The 22,610-nt window shown below is 40.6% G+C and overlaps 1 protein-coding gene across 7 annotated transcripts in view; it reads right to left on the reverse strand.

Moving 5' to 3' along the window:
* Positions 1–21,635, reverse strand: part of RAP1GDS1 (Rap1 GTPase-GDP dissociation stimulator 1) — a 97,467-nt gene extending 75,832 nt beyond the window's left edge. The window contains exon 1 of one of the 7 annotated variants that reach the window (XM_040556712.1): positions 21,349–21,610. In XM_040556712.1, coding sequence (XP_040412646.1) covers positions 21,349–21,352 — 4 coding nt within the window. In that variant the 5' untranslated portion in view covers positions 21,353–21,610. Of the gene's footprint in view, positions 1–20,772; positions 20,795–21,348 lie in introns of those variants that run through there. The other 6 variants (XM_040556707.1, XM_040556713.1, XM_040556709.1 and 3 more) reach the window with 6 other exon arrangements.
* Positions 21,636–22,610: the final 975 nt, after the last annotated feature.

Raw genomic sequence — 22,610 nt, forward strand, 5'->3', positions numbered from 1 at the left:
TCTTAATTTCACTAACAAATTGTAATATTTAAATTATCATACACCATCAAAATTATAACAGGAAAATTTATGCATTTTCTTTGTAAGTTTCCTACCTTTTAATTGGTATCAGTTTTAGAAATTACAAAAGCCTCTCACATCTCTTTTCTTACCCACCTTACAGATAGCCTCTGAAGCTGTCAACCAACATATCTGCATTAAGGGAGAGTATATGTGTATTTCTGCATACTAGGAAAAAATATTAAGCTTTCTGACACATTTTATGCAAGCTTTTCAAATATAGTAAGCTAAGAAAGAAAATCTCAGCCCTTGTCCTGTTGAGTGTTAACAAAATTCCATCTGGTCACTTAGGAGCTGTGCCAACATTACCACACAAAGAGCCTTTGAGCTGTTCAAACGTTCAAGAGTCATTTGACAGCTTTTTTATTTATTCCCTCCTTTTTTTTTTTTTGTCAGATAGGCACCTAATAGTGTACAGATGGCTAGGTTGTAACAAGTTTACTTGCATGTAAACTTGAAACTACCCTTGAAAGTAAACTGCAGAGTTCCTGCTTTGGGTTGTTGCTTGGTTTTATGTATTTTTTCTAACATTTAGGATTGTTCAGTCTACTGCTGCTCTGATTTCCTTCTTAGGCAAATCAAAAGTGAAGACCTGGTGCACGGTTGTTCTAAAAATGCAACCATAGCAAGACTCTGCTCAGCCTGCTCAAGGCCAGGAGAATGGGAGTATGTAGCCTGAAATCACATTCCAGTACGCAGCAAATTAAAGAAATGTCCTGTGACAAATATCTTCATGGGGGAAACATCACAAGAACCACTCTGAATGGTGAGAGAGAGATTTCAGCAACAGATGGGTACTACACTAAGTATGTATTAAGTACATATCTTTCAGTGCCAAAATCAGTTATAGATTTATTCCTTAATCGTTGTGCTAAAATATGTATATTTAATAGTGAAAAGAAATTCTACATTGTAACCTGCATTCAGATTTACCTTGGAAAAACAAAATTGGCTTGCCAAAAGAAAAAAAAGGGCAAATAAACAGAAGCCACATGATCTAGCATCAAAGTTAGCCCAGCTTAGCCTCCAAGGTCCCTAACAATCTGCTTTTTCATGTGATGCTCCAAGTCTATCTGATGAGGTTATGTACATCACAAATACACAGTACTGTAAAATAATCACAGTAATAGCTAAATTTTTAAGGATTCAACACATTGCAGGAGTGGCAAATGTAATTTAGGAAATCCACTTCTGCATTATATTGAGTCAAAAGACAGGTAAAACAACACTCAGTGCTCCATCAGACCCTCAGGTCACTGGTCTGGGATATGAGAAGTTAAAAGTGAGACAAAAATGCTATTTCAGGTATAAATCGTGATTGAGTAACTTTTTTTCCTCACTCCTAGCCTTTAACACCTTTTAACTGAATCTAGCATAAACTTTTTAAATCAATGGGATTAATTTATATCTCAAATCTCTGTAGGATAAGGAGACAGATAAGGGCCTGATTCTGTCACTACTTACAGGTGAGTAACTTCATTCTTCCTAGAGTATTTTTGTTGTCTTCCACAAATGCATAAACAGTTGGAGATCCTAAAATGCAACCTGATATGAAAGGGAATAAGACTATAAAAGTATAAACTATTTTTATTGTTGTTTTGATTAATTTGTGACCAATTAAAAAACCATAGTTTTGGAAAGGATTTGGAGATCTTCACCTTGACATTCTTTTCAGCTCTTGGCTGTATTAGACTTTATTAGTCTTCTAATTAGACTCTTAATTAGTCTTCTTCAGAGCTGTAAGATATATGGTTAGGATCCATAGAGCTAAAGAAAATAAAACAGACCCAAGAAGTGGAAAAAGAGTGACTGATCTAGGAAAAGCTCTGAGGCTTTAAGAAAAGGCTATAAAATACCTCATGACAGGGCATAATGATGTTTCTACATATTCCATAACTACTCACTTGGTGCTACATTTTTAAAGATCTTGGCAACTTAAGATGAAGTTGTCACTGAAAATGAACAATTAATGTAACCTGCTTTGGTATTCCTGGTCTAAAATCTTCAATTTTTATCCATTAATAACTTTGTTTTGTTACTGTCTTTTTGCATGTGATTATGGGATATAAGTTGTTGTACTTGCCTACAAATGCACAGCATTCTAGAAGGAAGCCTGGACCTTGAGCATTGTCCTGAATGGTTAAGTCCTTTAAAAACTCTTAAAATACATAGATTTGTATTTCCTAGCCATTTTCCAAGCTTTGTTTTGCTTGATGGATTTTCAAGCAGTTGGCTTTAAATTCAAGGTAGATCAGAGCATTCCAGCCAAGCATTTTTCGCTGCTCCAGTTACTGATCTGAGCTTCTCCCTGGCAGTTGCTATCACGGTATCCTGTGCTGATACAATTCCCTTTGCATGTTAGCTCCATGAGAAACCTCTCTGATGCCTGACTCAGAACCTAACACTAGACATTGAAAGACCCACGGCTTATACTTCAACAAAACCTCAACAAAGAGAGTAAGTATTTAGCCTGACAAAATTATGAAGGCCTCATTGTATTCTATTCTTTTATACTTTATATAGACACATAAATATAATATATATATATATCACTGGTAAAATAAATCCTAAAAAAAATAAAGAATGTCATAAATGAAATTAGTTTAACTGTTCCTAACTAAAAAGACAGTAAGATGACAATTTCCTTATGCAGCCACACTCCTTCAAGTCCCACTTTCCTAAAACCAACTGATCTACTACACTTGTCCCTGTGCTATCTTTTTACTTTTTACTGAAACATGCAGCGTTCTCCCAGTTTTCTATCCTAGCAGAAGGCTTAGAGTTGCAGCCTCTGCATCTTGTCAGATTGAGGGACTTTAAAAAGACGTCCAAAAAGGCACATATGTCTTAGATTTAAGTCCTAATGGTGGCTTATGATGCTCTCCAGAGAATGTTCTTCATTTGCTTTGCATTTGTTTCTACTTATTTTTTCCCAAAATTTAACAAAAAATCACTATTTTTAATAACAAGTTACATGGTAATTACAAAACTACGCATGAAAACTTTCAGCACTGAAAATAACTGAATTTGATGAATATGGGCAAACAAAATCATAATAGAAATGACCTTCAACCTGTTCTATTGTTCTGCTTTCTGGGAAAGTTTGTTAGAAAGAGATAGGTTGCAAATCTAATAAGTGACTCTAAAAACCTTTATTTACAACTTAAAATTCATGTGGTGGTAACTGCTTATCTGCATGTATTTTCCTACCAAGTTACTCTTGGTAAAACATTTTTGTCCCAAGAAAGAAAAGGATGTAAAAGTAGCCTTTCCTCCTGAAACCACAACTGTAAACCCTGTAATACAGAAATTTCCTTTAGCCACAGAAGGGTTGATAAATAGTGTCAGCTTCCTCATGCCTAGGAGAAAAAGGATTTAAATATTTTCTAACGCCAGTGAAGGATACAAAGGAAAGTAAGTCCTGAAAAGCACTGGTTCTTGGCAGGTGAGATTGTCTGATACTGCGATTCCTTCAAATTAGCAGTTTATCTAATGTTTAGAATTCTTAGGTTTTGATATCATTCATCTGGAAGCTTTTAGGGGCAAAATGTACTCCAGAGTTTGTTTTTAAAGGTATCATGTATTGCCTTAAACCTGGTGCTACTAAGATCAGTAGACATCTGTGCTTAATCGCTCTAGTGATAAATATTTATCTATTAATGACGTTATTTGTTCTCACTTAGGAATAGATAGGAATGACAGCATCAATAAAAACACTGCACTGATAGGATCAGCTCAGATACTCTCCAGAGGAAAAGGATTCAACTGGGTTTTCATGTTGATGCTGACACAAACCTGCAGTCTAATAAGAAGGCAAAATTTAAATGGTGCACAAAATGCTTAATATAGCCCCATTTAAAAGAAATATTTCCACAAAACCCACTAGTATTCTGCATGATTACTGTAGTTGTAAGTGATCATTAACCTTTGCACGACATTTAGGAGCTTTATTTACTAAAAATTATACAACAGTGACAGAGCAGTAAACATGACACTATTGTATCTGAGGCAGCACATTACAGCACGTATGCACAGCTGGGTAAATCATCATCCAAATGTTATTGGCCTCAAGTATTACTCTAAACCATTCCGATGAACATTTGAATGAGTGAGAAGATGCAATACATATCCACTGAAAATATATTTTCAGAGCAAGACAATCTGACAGTGCAAATCGGGAAAAAAAATCTGGAAGAAAAGGCTACTTTATATGTCTTAAATCTCATGACTCTCAATTAGGCTATTAATTTCCCAGTCTGCAATCAGCTGTGTTCAGACAACACCCCAAAAATAAGTGAAATGCTCCAAAAACACATGTATCTGTAGGAAGCTGAATAAGAAAAGGCCACTGAGTTTTTCCCCAAAGAAATATATTCTTAAAAGACAAAAGATGCCACTGCAAAATGCCACTTTGTTAAATTGCAAGTCAGTTGTTCCCCCACAAGCAGGACCTGAGCGTATTGCAGAGAAGTGGAGGAGTGCTTTGCTCTCACTGCTTGATAACCATCCCTCAGACCATGTGAAGAGTCACACTGACAGCACCTGAAAGGAGCATGCGATCTGCAGGTCACGGGAAGGAAGGGCAGAGCCTGAAGGAGATGGAAAGGACAGACAAGTCCTTGGGATATGCTTCACGAGGAATACAAAGCTCTTTTTTGCAAAGTTCTCAATGTTGGGGCCCCCAAATCAAGAACATCCAGTATACCTCCAAAGATATTTATTCCTCTGATGACCAAGCAAATCTTGAGTGACCCTTAAACCCCAGGCCCGACAGGGAAAAACTAAAAATCAGTTTTATACACTGAGATGGCTCTAGGAAGCGAACCTCCGATGGTCCCATTCACCTGTCACCAAATTCTGGAGAATTTTAATCTTTGTTCCCTTTGGAGTTGCACATGTGTTTGGCTTCAGCCCAAACCCACAGCTCTCAGGCAGCTCAGTAACTGAATCCATGTATCAGCCTGATGGGGATCTCTGAGGGACTGAGTCCTCTCGGCCTTTCTTAGAAAGTGCCCGGGCACACAGGCAGCACAGGAAGCCTCGGGGAAAGCACTAGTGGTCAACAGAAAGTGGATGGCAAAAAAAAATGGAAGCACCTTTTACACATTGGCTGAAACACTAAAATAAACTGTGTTCAATCCCGTCCTCTGCCTGAAGTGATTTAAACACAATTTCCCAGAAATGTACCAAGGTCCTGTTTCTTTCATGGTTGAGCTTTGAGTTCAGACAGAGAAAAGGACTGAACTACTCTTTCCTGTGTAAATCAAAAGACTACTGAGGTTGGCAGCCCATCCCAAGGAAGGTGAATCCTCCGTTCACATTTGAAAAGGAGGAGTAACAAAGGCTCAGGCTTTCATAGAAAGGGTGCAGGCACCTATCTCTCAGAAATAATTCCATGCCCTTGGCTTAAGGAGGAAATTGTGCTGAACAGAAAATAGCATGCATGTTAATTACGGGTGGCTTCCTGCTGAGCTTGGTAGTTGATCCTACTCTGAACTCTGCAGGTACTGCTTAGAGAGGCAAAGCACCTGCCTCAAATTTCTGAATGCCACAAAGGGAACCAATACCTAAAACCCAGAGGATATGTGTAATACAGTCTATCCCTAACCACAAGCCTACAGAAAAACTACTGCAGTATTTCCAAATATCCATGTTATTTATTTTATGCCACTTTCAAAGACTGCCTCAGAGCGCTGCATCCCTGCTAAATGCAGTTGTGCTGTTAGATTGGCCTTAACTACCCAACACAGACGGAGCTACTGATCGACTGCCAATCCTTCTGCCACTAGGGCTGAGAGATGCACTGCTACTTCAGAAGGCAGAGATGCAGAGAACAGCAGTCAAAACCCAGCGAGACTGAGAGGCAGAGGTGATTTCCTGACCAGCTCCTGCGTGTCACTAGGATTGGTGCAGTCTTTAGCATAACTCAGTGCACTGAGGAGTTATTTATGGACTGCTTGACAGCCAAGAGACACTTAAGAACCTTTGCAACAGTCAGTTAATTGTCTGAAAACCTCCAACAATGTGCCCTAGCCCCTCCTCCTGTAGGCATCTTGCAGCAAGATTAAGGAACAGCACAGACTTCTCTACAGCATATGCTTACAGTGCTTGTGCTGAGGAAATTCCTCTTGGTCAGCACATATAACCCCCACAGATGCCAGCCACTGCTGGAACAGTGCAGAGAGACCACAGCTGAGGGAAGTATCTCTCCTATTAAGTTTTCCAGTTATGTTTTTCTGATTTTTCTTTTGGTTAATTATTATTGTTCCTTTGAAAGTAGAAAAAAAGGGAAAATGGAGAGAAAAAGAGCAGTTCAGGAGTTGTCACATTATGGGAGTAAACCTTAGACCCAGTTCATGGAGTAAATGTGTGGATTATGCACATGCCAAAAGCTGCTGTCATTTTTAACTACTGTTCACATGCTGAGGTCTTAATGAAATGAGAGGAAAAGACAAGGATGCTTCTGTATCGACAGGCATAAATCAGCGCGGCTTTGTTGCTAGCTGTATTCCATTTACTTCCAGAAGCTGCAGTTAATAATAATAAAAAAAATTATGCATTATCAGTTTTAATATCCTTCCTCTCCATTTTATTAACACTCAAAAGCCTCATATAGAAAGTTATTGAGGTAATATTAATTAATACAGCCAGCAATTGATTCTTACAGCAATATTTATCAGGAAAATTGCTAATCTTTTAGCTGTAGGCACAAGATAAAGAGAATCTTCTTTCTCTTTCCTCCTTTCACACTTAAATAGGCACTTAGGCACAATGAGCAGTAGTTTGGTAGCTGCTGGTAATTTTAAATCCCCCCTAAATCCTGCAGACAACATGGCATGCACAGCTCCTTCTATGTCTCATTTGGCCTTCTCAGACTAAACACTCCCCTATTCTCTGTCAGCACTTTCCATCTGTAATCTCAGCTTGACTGCTCCAAGAAGATTACATGAAGGCACAGAAAGAGTGGACTAACAAACTCTACCAGCACCACAAAATCTACACTGTCCTAGGGAAAGCATGTCTGTGCACTGCCACCCTTTTATACTGAAGCTTGTCTTCCCCGTGAGTAGAATGCACCACAATAATCCCTTGAAATAGTGCGGTTACGTCCCACTACAGATGTATTAAATGCCACTGCCAAAAGAAATTATTCTCTCATACAGCTGAGCAGAAGCTCTGATTGTCCTATGTTCAAGTCTACACTATCAGTGCTGTAGAGGAATAAAAATAGTGGTAGATGCTAACAGACACAACGGTTTCCCAGGAATTGCTCCTGCAAGTCAGTCTTCTCTACACTTCTCCTCAGCTGAGTAAGTAATGTAGCACAGAAAAGGTGGAATTTCATTTAGACTACAGCTGAGAATCCATATTTCATCATCAGTGTAATTCTGCAGAATCAAGTCTGTTGGGTGTCTACAAATTAAGGTTTGCCATCCTCTACTCACTTGAATTAAATGATTACCAATAATACAAGTCCACATGCAACTGCAAATGCTAGTCTAACAAACTCCCAGACATTAGTTATGTATGCAATCATTTTTTAGTTATCCTAGAGTCACAGATATGAAGTGTTTATCATTGCTTTACTTAGTATCAAGTAATCAAATGCGAGTTTGCACAGCTCTATATGGACTGGTCAAACTGCAGATTCTGAGTGTGGATTTTTTTTTGAAACCGGTATAGTGTGAAGGTAGATACGCATTTGAACAGCTGTAATATTTTGCAGACAATGTTAAATTTGGGTGATCAGCTGACTCATCAAATAGCAATCCAGAGGCCCCTTCAGAAACTTGGGGATTGGACAACCAGAAGTCTCCTGAAGTTCAGCAAGGGTAAGCACCGAGTTCTGCAGCTAAGGCAGAACAACCCCAAGCATCAGTACAGGCAGGGATCTGACGGGCTGAGGAACGGCCCAGCTGAAAAGACCCAGGGGGTTACAGTGGAGCCAAGAAAAACATGAGTCAGTCACTAGCACACTGTTAATGCAAAAAACCAAAACCAAAAACAAACAAACAAACAAACAAACAAAAAGATATATATTGGCTATTTTAGGAGTGTGGCCAGCAGACCAAGGTTCTGCTTGATGCCTGGTGAGGATCTCTAGGTCCCAGAGCTCGTTCTCTGCATCTGGGTGTCCCAGGTCAACTATGATACTGAGAAACTGGAGAAAGTCTAGGACAGGGCTCCCAAGAAGAGCCTGTGCCCAGAGGACATGACCTGTAAAGGGAGGTTGGGGCAGCTGGACTTCCTCAGTGTGGCAAAGAGGAGGTTAAGGGGCTACTGAATAGTGCAGCTACCTAAAGAGAAGTTACAAAGACCACGGAGGCCTCAAGATGCACCTAAACAAAGACACAGTTGACCTGTTTCTACTGTTGGCAAGAGTACTGCTTCAAAATCCTTCCAAATGACAGTTCTTGTTTCCTTCTACGAGTTCGTGAATCTATTCAAATTTCAGCTCAAACACCTTCACTGTTTCTACTACAGGCTTCCAAGTATACTCTAACAGTGCTTCCAAGTAGGACATCCTTATTATAGGTTAAGTCTGTCTTGCTGTGTGACAGAAATGTACTGCTCGGTCTTGTTAAAAATCAGCAGAGCACAGATTGGAAAAATCCTGATCTGACTATTCCTGCTGTCTAAACTCTTAGGTAACAGATCTTTTCTCCCCTCCTTTCCAAACAGATATACAACTTTCAGTTCTCCAATTCTGGGCTCGTGATGGAAAATCCTCCATCATGGATAAGAGAGGACTCCTGTGTATGTATAAAATTGTTTCCTTTCGCTTACTAACGTTGTTGATTTTTGTTATATTCTTGTCTTGCATTTACTCAGCAGTATACGTATGTTTTTTAATATGAACAGAGTTCCGACAAACAAGCAGACAGACAGTATGACTGTAAAATATCATGGAGGCTAGGTCTTACTACTCGGACAATGCAACTTGTTAACTGGAAGGCAAAATGATCTTGACTTGGCAAATCCTTCATTTTATTCAAGAAGGATCTGAGCATACCATTGATGAACAGAGAAGGTGGACTCCTTTTCCCTGTAGTCTTCAGTCATAAAGGCAAACAAAAAGAGCTAGAATTAGGCTTGCTTATTGTAGCAAGATTTAAATACTTGGTAAAGATTACGATTTCTAGATCTTAGGAGAAAAAAAATGAAAATGTGATTTCTGATTTTTTAAAAAATGACAAAATTTGTGAGATGACAGTATGCATGACACAAATGGAACATGATTACCACAGTTGGAATTTTGTAAACTATTTTCTTGTCGAACTACAAAAATACATTAACTCTATTAAAAAAACAAGCTGATACAAACTTTGCAGCCTATTAGTTGCTAGGAGATGATACGTATATAATGAAATAATTATCAAAATGACCAGAAACCTTACATTTTGAAGTAATTAAGGAGTTGCACACTGCACACAGGCCTTCAAGCCTGAAAATGCTGCTTTTAATTCTACTTGTCTTTATGACACCCTTTGTACCTTGATACATCTCATAACGGTGCACTGCCACATTAGAAAACCACATTTTGGAAGCAAATGTTTTCAGAAATATTGAATCAGTATCTCTTTTGCACACCGCGCCTTTCATTTGTTAGACTACTTGTTTACTTTCACATTTCAGAGTTTAAGGTAGAAAACAATTACCCAGGTTTCACTTATTTCCTGTTTCCTTGTCTGAGTCAATAGCAGCCTTCCGCCGTCCACTCACTTGTAAATCTGCATGACAATAGCAGTAGAGAGGAAGAAATCTTTTTTACAATCTACTCTTTTGCTTGTTTTCACTTTTTTAAAGAAATGGATTGGGTGGAAGGTGCTAAATTCGAATTTGGTTTTACTTTCCCACTTCACTTCTCCTGTAGTTGAACAAACTATTGTCTTTAATCTCTCATTTAAAAGGCTATTTTGATGAATTAATGTTTATAAATCCCTCTGAAGAGGACTTTTTCAATGATAGAGCTCAATAATGTTATCTTTTCAGTCACTGTTGGTCACCTGTGAATAACACATCTACCTTTTCTCTCTGATGCATGAAAAGTCAGATTTCCTCAGACCTGAGTCTGACATCATGATACACCGGAGTGACTGTAGTCTTTTGAGAATACAACCTCTAATTCCCTGGTGCCGCAAATTCTTCAGCACACCGAACATCTGCAGCTTTTTTTGGCTTCCACAGTTGTGAGTCATTGCAGCCCTCAAAACCGTACGCAGATCTTAAAACCAATAACTCTACTAAACCAGGATGAGTGTTTAAAAACAAGACTTCTTCAAGTCATCTCAGATATGAAGGCACCATGGGCATCATTTTATTACCTATCATTTTATTGCTCATTATCCCATGGTCATTTATGCCCGGGCAGAACATAAAAGCTACAATTTGGGCCCAATTACCATCTTCAATCAAATTTGCAGTCACTTTATGCATAATGCAGGGCAATGGGGAACTGAGGCTATAATCTGACTACACAGAGGCTTCAGCGGCAAAGCTGGTTTCAACAGATTACCTTTTCTAAATGCTCTGCAACCAGGTCAGTTGAAGCACTGCAATCCAGCATCATTTAAATCAACACACACTTCAAGCTGTCATTTGATAGAGTTTGCTGTATCACATTTAAAGATGTCGTGTCTCGGCACTGAAAAAAAAACAACTTTTCTTCCATTGAATTAATGCGTTTTTATAATCTCTGTGTTGAGCGTGCAGACCTTTCACGTCAGAGCAACCAGACTTTCTTGTCTGATGGTTTTACATTACCCTTAGATTGTATTAGATGAAGCAGCAGAAACATCTCTAATGAAAAGATTCAGATGATAGGCTGACTTCTGGGGACAAATTAGTTCCACAAGCACAGAGTGGAATAATACTATGCTCATGTAAACAAGCAGAATTTGGCTTCTAAATTTGCACTTGCACCCTTAAGGTGTTAGAAATTAACACTGAAGTCCAACACATGCTCTGTGATCAAAGCCTAAGTACAGAACGTTTTACTGTTATATAAATAAAATAACCACAGCAGCCATCAAAAACCTATACTGAATGTTCTCTGCAAGTCTAACTTGACTTGAGTGTTAAAATGAAAATTGCTGCTGTATTTTTATTCCAAATTGTTGACCAAAACCAGAAGAGGCCTACTTTGACAGCATTGCTGCTTCTGCAAGAAGAACGTGAGTCTGGGGAGAAGGTAAGAAGGGAAATATCGGGAGCTTGCAACAATTCCTGAATTTTCAATTCTGATATCTACTCTTTGATCTAAAAGTTACATCTCTGCACCCCCAAATGTAGTCTAAACTTAATGTGCATCAGGCTTCTCAGCATATTTCTGACGGTAAGGAATATATTTCCAGTAATGGAAAAAATATTAATAGACTGATCTGTTTATTTTAAAGACATAAAAAGGGTCAAAAAGAAGAGCCAGTTTTTCAAGCAACCTGCCAAGTATTGTCATTTTGTAAAATGTGCCTATTAATCAGCTTTCAGAAAAAGTCAGCAAGTTCTTTATGTACAGCCAAAAATTCTGTTTTGTTGATGACCATTTATTTCTGATTTTAGAAAAGCAAGCAGTTTAAATAGTTGCTGAAGTATGCTGGCTTCTGACTGACACCTTGTTTGTTGTGATCCCTGAGTACTGTGAACTGTTCAGAATTTGAAGGGCTAAGCATGCTAAAAGTAATCCAGCAGCCCACATCTGGTATTTTTTATCAGAAAACCTACACAATATCAATTTATTTAAAAAATAAAAAGAAAAAAGGAAAAAAAAGGTAAAACAGCCCACCCCTTGCTAACGTAAACTGCTGTATTATCTAGGGCATTTTTCCCTCCAGCCATCTGTTTTGAACTAGGTACGTGTACAGAACTTGAATTTTATGTTCACAACAGAACTCTTCCAGAGACCGTATGAGAAGTCTTAAATTCTACCTTGTTCTCCACAGCCAAAAAAAGAAACTGTGATGCCTTCACCCACCTCATAAAAGGAGAAGTTATAACCTTCATAAAGATAAACAAGCACTTCAGATCATTTCTGGGATGATGATGCATTCTGAAGAAGTGCACTGAATTGGTTCTTGTTTCTCTCCACCATTCTTGCCCTTGGAGCATTAAGTGTCCACACACTAATATGTGTCATTAGAAGCATAACGTGTAGCAGTCTTGCAGAGAGGGATTCCTAACATTTTCTGGGAATATCAGAAAGCATCAAAAGGCATTATCTAATGGCTGCAAAATGAATTTCTGAAACAGACTTCAGAAACCATATTTTTTCTTTCTCCCCGTGCTGCTACAAGATAGAACTGTATGGATATTAATAGCTTATGACACTGTGCTTACTATTGCTTTTACAGGATGATGTTCTAATAATATGATCTCCATGTTAAATTGGTTTCTTCTTTGAAATAACATATTACTATAAACCATACAATTCCATCAATTTTTAAGAAAAAATTGAGTTCAACAGATCATTTTCTTCAACATAGAATATGGCTTTCTTCGTTTGACAAGTTCCTTCACATGCTATATGCTAGTATAGTCTATCAATATCACTATCTATCAATAGAAGACATTATAACAGTGCTTCTGATAGTCAAAATCAGCCCAGTTTCTAGTATTTCCATTCCCTCAACTGCATAAATTGGAAAGCCAGTATTTCTAAGTGTTGAAAGGATGGGGTGATCCATGCCATTTTGCAGTTTCGCCCAAACTATGCAGCTTAAGCCCTACTATTGCTGAGTCAGAAAAGCAGGATCCCAGTGACTTCAGTGGTACTCAGTGTGGGCTTTGTGTGGGTACAAGAATGCTGTATAAATAGCGTTTACATGAGTAAGGCCCAATTCTGTATGGTTTCTTTCCTGCGAGATACATTCTTTCACATAGTCTTGCTTACTGTACATCAGGCAAAACTAAAAAATGATTTTAAACGGGTTTTAACTAGTTGATAGTTAACTAAAGGAAAAAGCTTTTGAAACTTAAGAGAGTGGAATACCAGTTTTTCAATTCCTTCTCTAACAAAGACAGCGGAAAGGGTAGAGGATGGAAGAAGCTGTCAGATAATTAATAAAGACAGAACCAGAAGAGGAGAGAGAGTGGGAGATGGGAGGAAAGACGGAAAAGAACAGACAGCTGGAGGAGGTAGAGAGGAGGAAGACGTTACAGAAAACTGGGCAATGAGATAAGGAAGCTGGGCAAAGAACTGAAGAGAGAGGATGGCTGTGGAAGAGAGTGGGAAGGATTCTTAGGTAAAGTAGAAAAGACTTGAAGAAAATAAGGACATTGTAGCATCAGATAGAGAAGTATGTTTTTTGCCTGAGAAGTACACAGTGTATTTTGGGCACCGCTGCACGTAAATTTATTGATTAGTGTGTCTGATTCAACTGAAGCACTACTTTACTATACACACGTGATAAAATTTTTATTGTGAAGGTTTAAAAAAATAAATAAAACCACAACAAAACTGAACCTGCTTTGTTCCTGTCAGCCATCCCTTATATGTATGTTCTGTACCTTTCCCTTAATCTCCACCATTTCCCTGCTCTTCCCCTAATTCTATATGGCAGGAGTAGCAGGTCTATATAACCCCCCTGAACTTTGAGGAGATCCACTACCAAAGGGGACTGCTCAACAGGCTTGACACGATGAGAGCAAATGTATTTGTGTAAAGCCTATTAAACGTACTTCTGAATGAATTTAATCACACCAGACATTTTTACAATGAATGTGTTCACAGGCCAATGTTCTGTTGTGGTTTGTCTTTTTTTTTTTTTTTTGGTAGAACTACATCCTGATCCTAAACCAGTTCAGTGCATAAACATGGAAGACACAGGAGGGGAAGGAGGAAAAATGATGGCTACTAGTTACTTCAGGGGGAGGCAGCAGCAAGCGTGAAACACCTCAAAACTTCATTGCTGCTGCCACTCTTCTCGACGGTCGTATTCACTCCCTGCGTTTCCTCTTCAATTACTCAATGAAGTTCAGAAGGGGTGTGCTTGGGAAAACAGTCAGAGGTGGTGCATGCTATTACCATACACACCAGGCTCAAAGACTGACTTCAGTCAGCTCCTCCAGAGGCCCAGGAGGGGTAAGTTAAACATTCTGTGGACAGGGAAGATTTGGATAAGAAAGATGTGTACAATCCTGCTTTGGTTTTAAAGCCTTTTTCTCTTCCCATGCTTTATTCCTGCTGTCAAGATAAAACAGCATTTTGATTTACGGAAATCGTTCCAAAGCCTTCATGTAGCACAAGTAGCTATTTGGCAGTACTGAACTCAGTTATGCCTGCAGGGCACTGGGCGCTGCAAATTGAGAGCATCTTGGGTTTCTCAACAGAGAAGGGATATGGGAATGAACTTAGCAAGGGTAGAGAAGTGAACGGGAGTGCTACAGTGCAATAGTGACATGTACTCGTAAGGGTTCTTTTAAGGCTAGAAACGCTAAAATAGTCCCAATAATGTCACGGGATTATCATGTCATGAGACTGGTGCAACATCAAAGACAGAAAATGTTTCTAAACACGCTCTCGAGAGGAGTTCCTAGCTGCCAGACAGCAGGCCATGCTCAGCACCATGTGCATGTCCCCAGCCAAATGCTCCACTTAACCTGGAAACCACAAAGCCTTGCAGGTGCTCGGATTTTGTCTTTTTATATTTAAGTTGAATTGTTAAGCCAACAGTTTTCAGCTTCCAGCCACAAAATGCTATCACAGAATTAATCCATACGGTGCAATGCCATTTTAGTTTCCAGTCTGCATACAATTAAGAAAAAAGGAAGTAGAAAAGAGTTTGTCAAGTGCTAGGTGTGAGACAGTTGTCTTTAAACTGCAGACCTCTTTACTGCACTTAAGACAGCATGCGAGAAGGATTAATGTTATATTTGGGGTTATTTTTGGACCGGTGTATTCTAGAGGTAAAGATATCCACTGAAAAGTGAAGAATTCAATAAGGAGAGGACTTTTTAACTGGTTGTGTGCCCTGATGCTCCGATGTTAGTGTATCAGGAAGGCCACTAAAAATGCAGAGGCAGCTGACAGCGGACAAGCAGGTTCCAGGCTACCAGGAGATACCAAGCTGTCACCTCCCCAGGTCTCCCAAAGGCCTGATCCCCACAGGATTAGTGGCAAGTCTTCCCAAATTCTGGTCAATCCTAGTCACATCATACATCCTATTCTGTTTAGCTGATCTCCTCCCTGAATCTCAGTCTTCTCCTTCAGTCTCCATCTCTCTGATCACTTCCATGTTCCTCTCTGTCCAGCCTTAGTCCCAAGCAGATTTGCAAGAGCAGAGGTGCTAAGCCTGAAAGAAAGGCTGCTTATTCACCAAGTGAATCTAAGCACCTGCTTAGCTGGATTTAATCAGAGACTAACATGACTTGCCAAATCTGAGTCAACTGGTAGGAAATGTCAAAAAAAAATTAAAATAAAAATTAACTTTTTTTTTTCATATTTTTTCAAAATAATTGTGCCTGTCAGGCTGGCAAGTATCAGTGGCTGAAACCAACTGACGAATGTAAACAATTGTGGTTTATCTTCCATGAATCTCACCAAACCATCGCTAACACAAAGAAGAGTTCAGAGATTTAACAAAAGCTCAAAATTGACCTATCCCTCAGATGTTCCTATAATACATGATTAGGAAGCCATAAGCTTGTTAAGAGATGTGAAGTGTGAGAAAACTTGGACTAAGTATTGAAATGGATAATGTGAAATATTTCCTTTGCAAAGCATGACTTTTTTTTTAAATTTTCCCTGGTTTGTAAATATTTAAATGTAATTTTTATAAGGGTTTTTTGTTTAATGTGGAGATAGAAAGCATGAAATGTTTTCATTTTAAGCTGCAAATTTTAACACAACTTTATATAGACATCTACGTTTTCTCAATTTATACATGTTTTGAATTCCAGTTACTATAGACACATACAGGCACACATTTATTCCCTGCCACTTCTTATCAGAATTTGCAAAGATGTATCGGAAAGTGCTTCCAGTCTGGGACATTTCTAAGAGCCGTCCTTACGTGAATACTTGAGGTATGCTGTATTTATTTACAGGTATCAAAGCACCCTGCACTTAACTCTGTCCTCTATCTGGAGAGAAGTGAATAGCAGTTATCTGGTTTATAGACTTGACGAATTCTTCTGGATATCTGCCGAGTTCGTAATCTTCTTGAGCCACAGCTTAAGAGCATATGAGATCACCAGGGTTTCTGCACAACTTCAAAGCTCCCTAAACTAGAACTGCGCGACTTGGACTGAACAAACGTCGCCAGGCTGGGTGCACGGCTTTGAAGCTCCTTAAACCAAAGCCATTTGTTTCAGAGAGTTTACGAATTCGATTAGGCATATCTGGAGCACGTGGAAATTCTAAAACACATCAGCTATTTTTTGGACTAAATGGAAGTTCAATGCTCAAAAGTCTGTGGTTTTTAACCATCATTTTATTCTACCAAAACCAATTCCATCTGGTTGCTATTATATTAAAATTTGTAAATAGAAACAAGTTTCTAGACCATATTTAACAAGAAGAGGTCCTGTGAGACTGTTAGTAGCAGCTTCCACTGCAAGGACAAAATGCCTTACTAGGAAAAGCTCCTTGTCTAATTAATATTCAAACTGTCATTAAAATATTTCTCCAGTAGCTGGAGAATACACATAACATTTTTAAGACTCAACTTTCAGAAGTTTATATGTAGCTCCTAAGCAATTTTAATCTGGAAACAAGTTATAATCTTAAACCTAACACCTCCAACAGTATAAAGACAGTGGGGATACTTTTCCTCAACATGCAGACCCAGGTGGAGTAACCAATAGTGGAAAGTGGGTTTTCTCTTATGTCAGTAGCAGGGTCACCATTAATGTTCCAAACACGTGAACTGCATCCTGCGACAGACTTAAGAAGGGATCATTTCCAGCCTCATTGACAGATGCCACAGATGGAACTTCGCTTTCTCTCCTGTCAAATGGTGACATTATTTTCCCCTTTATTGAACAACTGTTAGTTTATGTTAATCTCATATTTATTTTTTACATATTCATAAATAATTAAGTCCTCAGAATTTCCAGAAATAGATCAGCTTTACTTGAGGAAGGCTGAGAATTATAATGAGTCTTCTCAAGGATTGTCAGCTGCAGCCAGAATGAACTACAAAAAAAAGAGGGTAAGAATTCTCTGATTTTATTTACATCATTTATACCCTGGCTATTTTCTCAGCTTGGGAGATTGGTGGTGGTGGGGAGGATGCAAAGATGGGTAGTAGAGTTCCCAATTTCTTTTTGCTATTTCTGTTCCCTATTGTTCCATTCATTCATTATCCCTGTCTTTCCTCTGCTGCTAGTATTTCTCACCCTCCACACATTTCCCTTAAGGGACTTTTGTTCTTTTCTATTCTTGTCTCTTGTCTTGGTAGCTCTCTCATTTCCATTATCACTGCTTTGTTTCCTTCAGGTTTCATCTGTTCTTTTTTTTTTTTTTTTTTTTGCCCTTTCTCTTCCCACTTTTATTTTGACTCTACAGAAAGCCGGATGTTCCTTACAGACTTCTGAAGCAACCTCTGATATTCTGTTCTTAGGAAACATACTTTTGAATGAAGCCCTTAACCTAAAGCTGAAGACAAAATTGGTTGGTTTCTGTCCTATATAATAATGAAAGACCACAAATATTGGCCAGGAAACAGGAACAGTATTCATTAAGGAAGGGTAGTCAGAACTAACATAACCTCTCTGGCTTCGAGGAACATTACTGAAACAGAAGAGACAGCCTAAAATCAGTTTCCTCTTGTCTTTGTGTTTTCAAGTCAAGTCTTTTGCTAAAAATCAGTCTTGCTTTTGGGAAATGGTAATACATTTTTTATTGGCTTAAATTGGTGTATTCTTGCTGTGTAGAACTAATACGCTGGTGTTGTAAGAAATCTCATTGTTTTAGCAAAAACTTCAGAAGACTTTAAAATGATCTTTTTGTGCAATTAATACATCACTTTTCCAAGCAATCTATTAAATTGACTTGCAACTCTTGTAAAAGAAGTACCAAAAGAGCTCTCAAGATGGAAGACTTTCATTCCTTTAGCATCTGAAGCTACTGATGACTTTTTTTTTTTTAAACAGAAAGCATGCAGGCTTATCCCCATCTTCCTGCATACAACTATGCCTGAATCTTCATGCCCTTCTGCCTCCTTTACTTAATGAATCAATGTCCTGAAGACAGGATGGCCTGTTATATCCTGAACAGCGGTTCCGTTTGGAGTTCATGGCCACCAGGCTGACCCCAAAGCTTAAAACATAGCTGCATGTGGTAAACCTGCATGGAAACTGGGAGAGAAAATTGAGTATTTTGGGAGAAGAAGGGAAATATAAACCTTTGTTCTGACAACAGCATAGCTAAATAGGCAGTACTTAAACAACTCCATCTACATTATAGCCTGTGTATCTCCTGTATCTTGCCATGATAATATTACTGCTAGGTATTGTAAAGAGAGTCTAAGAAACTCCTCGGTCTCTTCGTGTAACCGGCAGGTCGCTTTCACAGTTTGTTGCCCAACTAAGCACCCAAGTAGGTATCAAGCCTCATCAGAGCAGAGGCTGCCTTCCATTTCCTGCTAACAAAAACAGTGCTTTTAAAATGCAAGAATATTGTTCATGAGCTTTCACTATTGCAGACCATAACATCTACATTTCAGGCAAACTGATACATGCTCTAAAAATAATCTTGTGATTTGTATTTGTATTCTGTATACAAACTCTCATGGTGTTTCTCCATCTTTTGGGGCCAATGGATTACTGTTGAATTGTCAACATGTAATCATATTCCTGATTTTATCTTACTGATTTGTGTTTGTGGAGTAACTGCAGCGTGCTTACAATAACCTCCATGAGCCACTGCCCTAAAACAGTAAAATTTCCCTGGCTACAATATGTTTGCAAAAGAGTATACAAAGTTGTTTTTCAAGATTAAAAAACAAAACAAAACAAGAAAATTGACTAGGGAAGGGGCTATTCATTGGGAAACTGTAGCATTACATCAGTAACTGAAAAGTAAAAACCTATAATTGTCCTTATAAAAATAGAAGTAAATTACTGGTGGCGCACATCATCTCAAGTACTCAAAGTGCTGTACTGCCAGGAGTACTTCAAGCAACTTGACACACAAAGCCAACAGATGAATATTGTTTAAACTGTACTTATACATGACTTTAAAAAAAAAAATACAAGCAACAAAAGTAACAATTTGGGGAAGAACTGATATTAATGAAAGGAAGCCACTGTCCTCTTGGAGGAAAGAGCTACCACAAGAAACTCCAGAGGAATCGACACATGGAGCTAAAGTGGCAGCCGAAAGATTTCTATACAATAAAGGTAATGCAGATTCATGTATACACAATAAATATTTTTAATGGCAGAAATCTTTTGACTAGAATTGAAATATACTTACTCAGTCTCCCACTTTATATCATTAGTATACAAATCAGCTAATACTATACCTGCCTTTTTAAGCACAGAATAAAACATGTTTAACTGTAAGACACTACTGCACCCTCTGCTGCAAACGCTTGTTTGTTGAGCATGATTTATGGAATGATGTGCGAGCTATAGGAAGAACAAATCAAACACTGCAAATATTCTGCCTTGATTTAATTTTAGAAGTCTTCAGCTGCTATGCAATGAAATGAATACTGTACAAGGAAAAAGGGAAGCTATTGCATTGATTGTGAGCTTAAACATAGACCTTCAACAGGGGAAGTCATTATTAGTTGCTAGTCAAGGTTAAACCAATTTCAGCCTTTGCCACGCACTCCTTGGAGCAACAAGAGCTGCTGCAGAGGCTGTTGGAGTTTGCCTTGATTTTAAGGACAATGTAGTCAGGCCCTGATATGTGAAGAAGTAGGGAGAAAAAAAAGGTTCTTTGATATTTTCACAAGTAACCTCTCTGGTCAGTTATGGACAGGTGATGACAGATTCTCCAGGAAAATTATTTCAGCCTTCCTGAAAACATTACAATTACTCTTACTTATACAGCGAGCTGCAGCAGATCCTCAAGCCGTTTACAAACTTGCTTGCAACTGAAATGTAGTCTCATCTAAAAAGGAGAGCTGTACTAATTCTGCATCAGCTTTTCTGAACAGGTTTTAGCTGATGTCCTGAAGTTTTTATTTTCGGAAGTTGAAACAGAATTAGTTACATCTATACTTTGCCCAGAATGATAGGCTTAGTAGCCGTACTTTGTGAATAGAAACAGGATATATATTCAAACTAAATCCTGGTGTCTTGTCTTTTCAACCTGCATGAAAATAAAGACAACTTTGCTACGTTGTTGTATCTTATTCTGAGGAAACCCAGTAGCTATTCTCTACGCCTGACCCTGACAGCTTCCATTTTGAACAGTTTTCCACCAGTTCTCCATTCCTGCAAAGGAGGCAAACGACTATTTACCCCCATTTCACCACCAGAAACACAGAGGCCCTGCAACTGCTTCCTTCCATGGAAACTTCTAGCTACAAGGGAAAGGCGTGAGCAAGCAGCAAAAAGAAACTAACCGATCTACCTAAAGCCACAGGAAGTGCTGGTGTCAACCCCTGAGCCGAATTCAGGAGCTGCCACCCCCTTGCCCTGCCCATGAAGCACAGTTCCTTGCCCTCACGACCCTCACAAGCAGGATCTGCGACCCGGACCCCTCTGCCATGTTCAGCAGGATGGCCGGGCCCTTGGCAGACCAAGGGGGACACTCCTTACCCATCTGTAGCGCCTACGCTGCGGCCAGGCTTCTGGTGACTCTCGCTGATGGTGGAGAGCTGTAGTTTGTGGAAGAGCACTTTGTGGAGACAACCAAACACTCCCTAGGTGCAACACGGGCTTCATGGAAGCGACGCTCGGCGTGAAAGTACTTAGCGTACAATATTAGGAGAAAAAGAGGCAGAGGTAACATGGCTGCATTGGTAGGCATGAGTAATGCTCTTCCCCAAAGCCGGGAGGGGGGGAACACAGAGACCCCGATGCCTCTCGCAGACCCCGCACGGGGCTCACACCATCACCTCCTGACCGCGTTATCCCACCTGCCCCCCAGCCCCGGGGCTTCCTTACATAACCCCGAGCCTTACCCAGCGCTCGGGCGGCCCCCCCAGCCTTCCCCCGACCCACCAGGGGGCTCGGGGGCGGCTCCGCACCAGCACCGGGCGGCAGCACCCGGGGAAAACTTTGCGCCGCAGGGGCCGGAGCCCGGCGGGCGGCGAGGAAGTTGCACCAAAGTCGCCCCGAGCGGCCGCTGGGGGCGGAGGGGCGGCAGCGGGGGGCTGCGCAGCAGGGGCTTACCCATAGCGGCGGCCTTCCTCCTCCTCCTCCTCCTCCTCCTCCTCCTCCTCGCCCTGCTCCGGGTGCTCGGGCAGCCGTGTGCGCGGAGCTGGGGCGGGCGCGGAGCCTGCGTGCGGCGCGGCTATGAGTCAGGGTAGCACATCCGGGCAAGGCCGCCTGGGAGACACCCCGCCCGCCCTCCCGGAGGCACCCTGCCGCCGCTGCCGCCGCCACCGGGGAGGGGAAGGGAAGGGGAGGCGCGGAGGAGGCGGTGCGGGGCCGCCCCGCCAGCGGCAGCGCCCCCGGCCGCGCTCCGGGGAAGGAGGGAGCCGAGGGCGGTGCCGGGGGTGGGTCCCGGCATGGGGCGGGGGGGGCTGCGGCTGTGGCCGCCCCTCTGCTCCTTTGTTAGAGGCATGGCGGACAGAGGGCTGACGGCACGCTCCGATGGGTCTGAGGCCGTCTCCCCGGCTGTACCAGGCAGAGGTGGCGGCCCCGGGCCCTCCCCGCCGAGGGGGTTGCGGGAGGAAGCGAGGCCGTGCTGCGGCGCCTCGCCCGCGGGGCTGCGGCCTGGGAGGCGGCGTCGTGTGGTGGTGTGGTGTGGTATGTTACGGTGTGTGCCCATTTACTGGAGCTCTGGAGAAGACCCTTGTCAGAAGGGAGGGCTAAGCCGGCTGGGAGAGCATTTTTTAGGTGGGCTCTGTGAGCGCAAACCCTCTGGAGGAGGGAAACCACCAGGCACGTTCCAGTTGCTGTATCTTTTCCTGAAGTAACGTTAGGAGTTCTGCAGCCGCAACTATAAGGCTTCTGCCCAAGGTGGTTGTGTGTGGAAGGTTTTTTCTGCCAAGCAAATGAATCACTGTGTTCCCCCTTCCTTTCTGCCCTGCGAGACTCAATCTTTGTAATGGGAACAAGCGGGGACGATTTGCTTTTACAGTCCTCTCATTATATCACTTCCACTGGGAACCTTTTTGTTAATGGTAAAATTAACTGAATAGGCCTTGTAAAATTTTCACTTTCTCCAAATTTTTCCATATTTATGTACTCACAGCTTTATGGGAGTAAATACTAAAGTCTGGTTGAACAGCATAGGACGAAAGAGAATGACAGGAGGTCTTGCTTGCTGTGTGGAAATGGATAGCAGGCACAATAAAGATGAGCGAGGCAAAAAGAAGTTGCAAATGAGTAAACCCCTGCAGTGGCTTCACAAGTGACACCAGCAGTCAGCAGCTTCCAGGGGTTTCCTCTCTGGAAGAGATCCAAGCAGTTTTTATGCCTAAAAAAGG

The sequence above is a fragment of the Cygnus olor genome, chromosome 4 (assembly GCF_009769625.2).
Source record: "Cygnus olor isolate bCygOlo1 chromosome 4, bCygOlo1.pri.v2, whole genome shotgun sequence".
NCBI classification, from domain to species: domain Eukaryota; kingdom Metazoa; phylum Chordata; class Aves; order Anseriformes; family Anatidae; genus Cygnus; species Cygnus olor.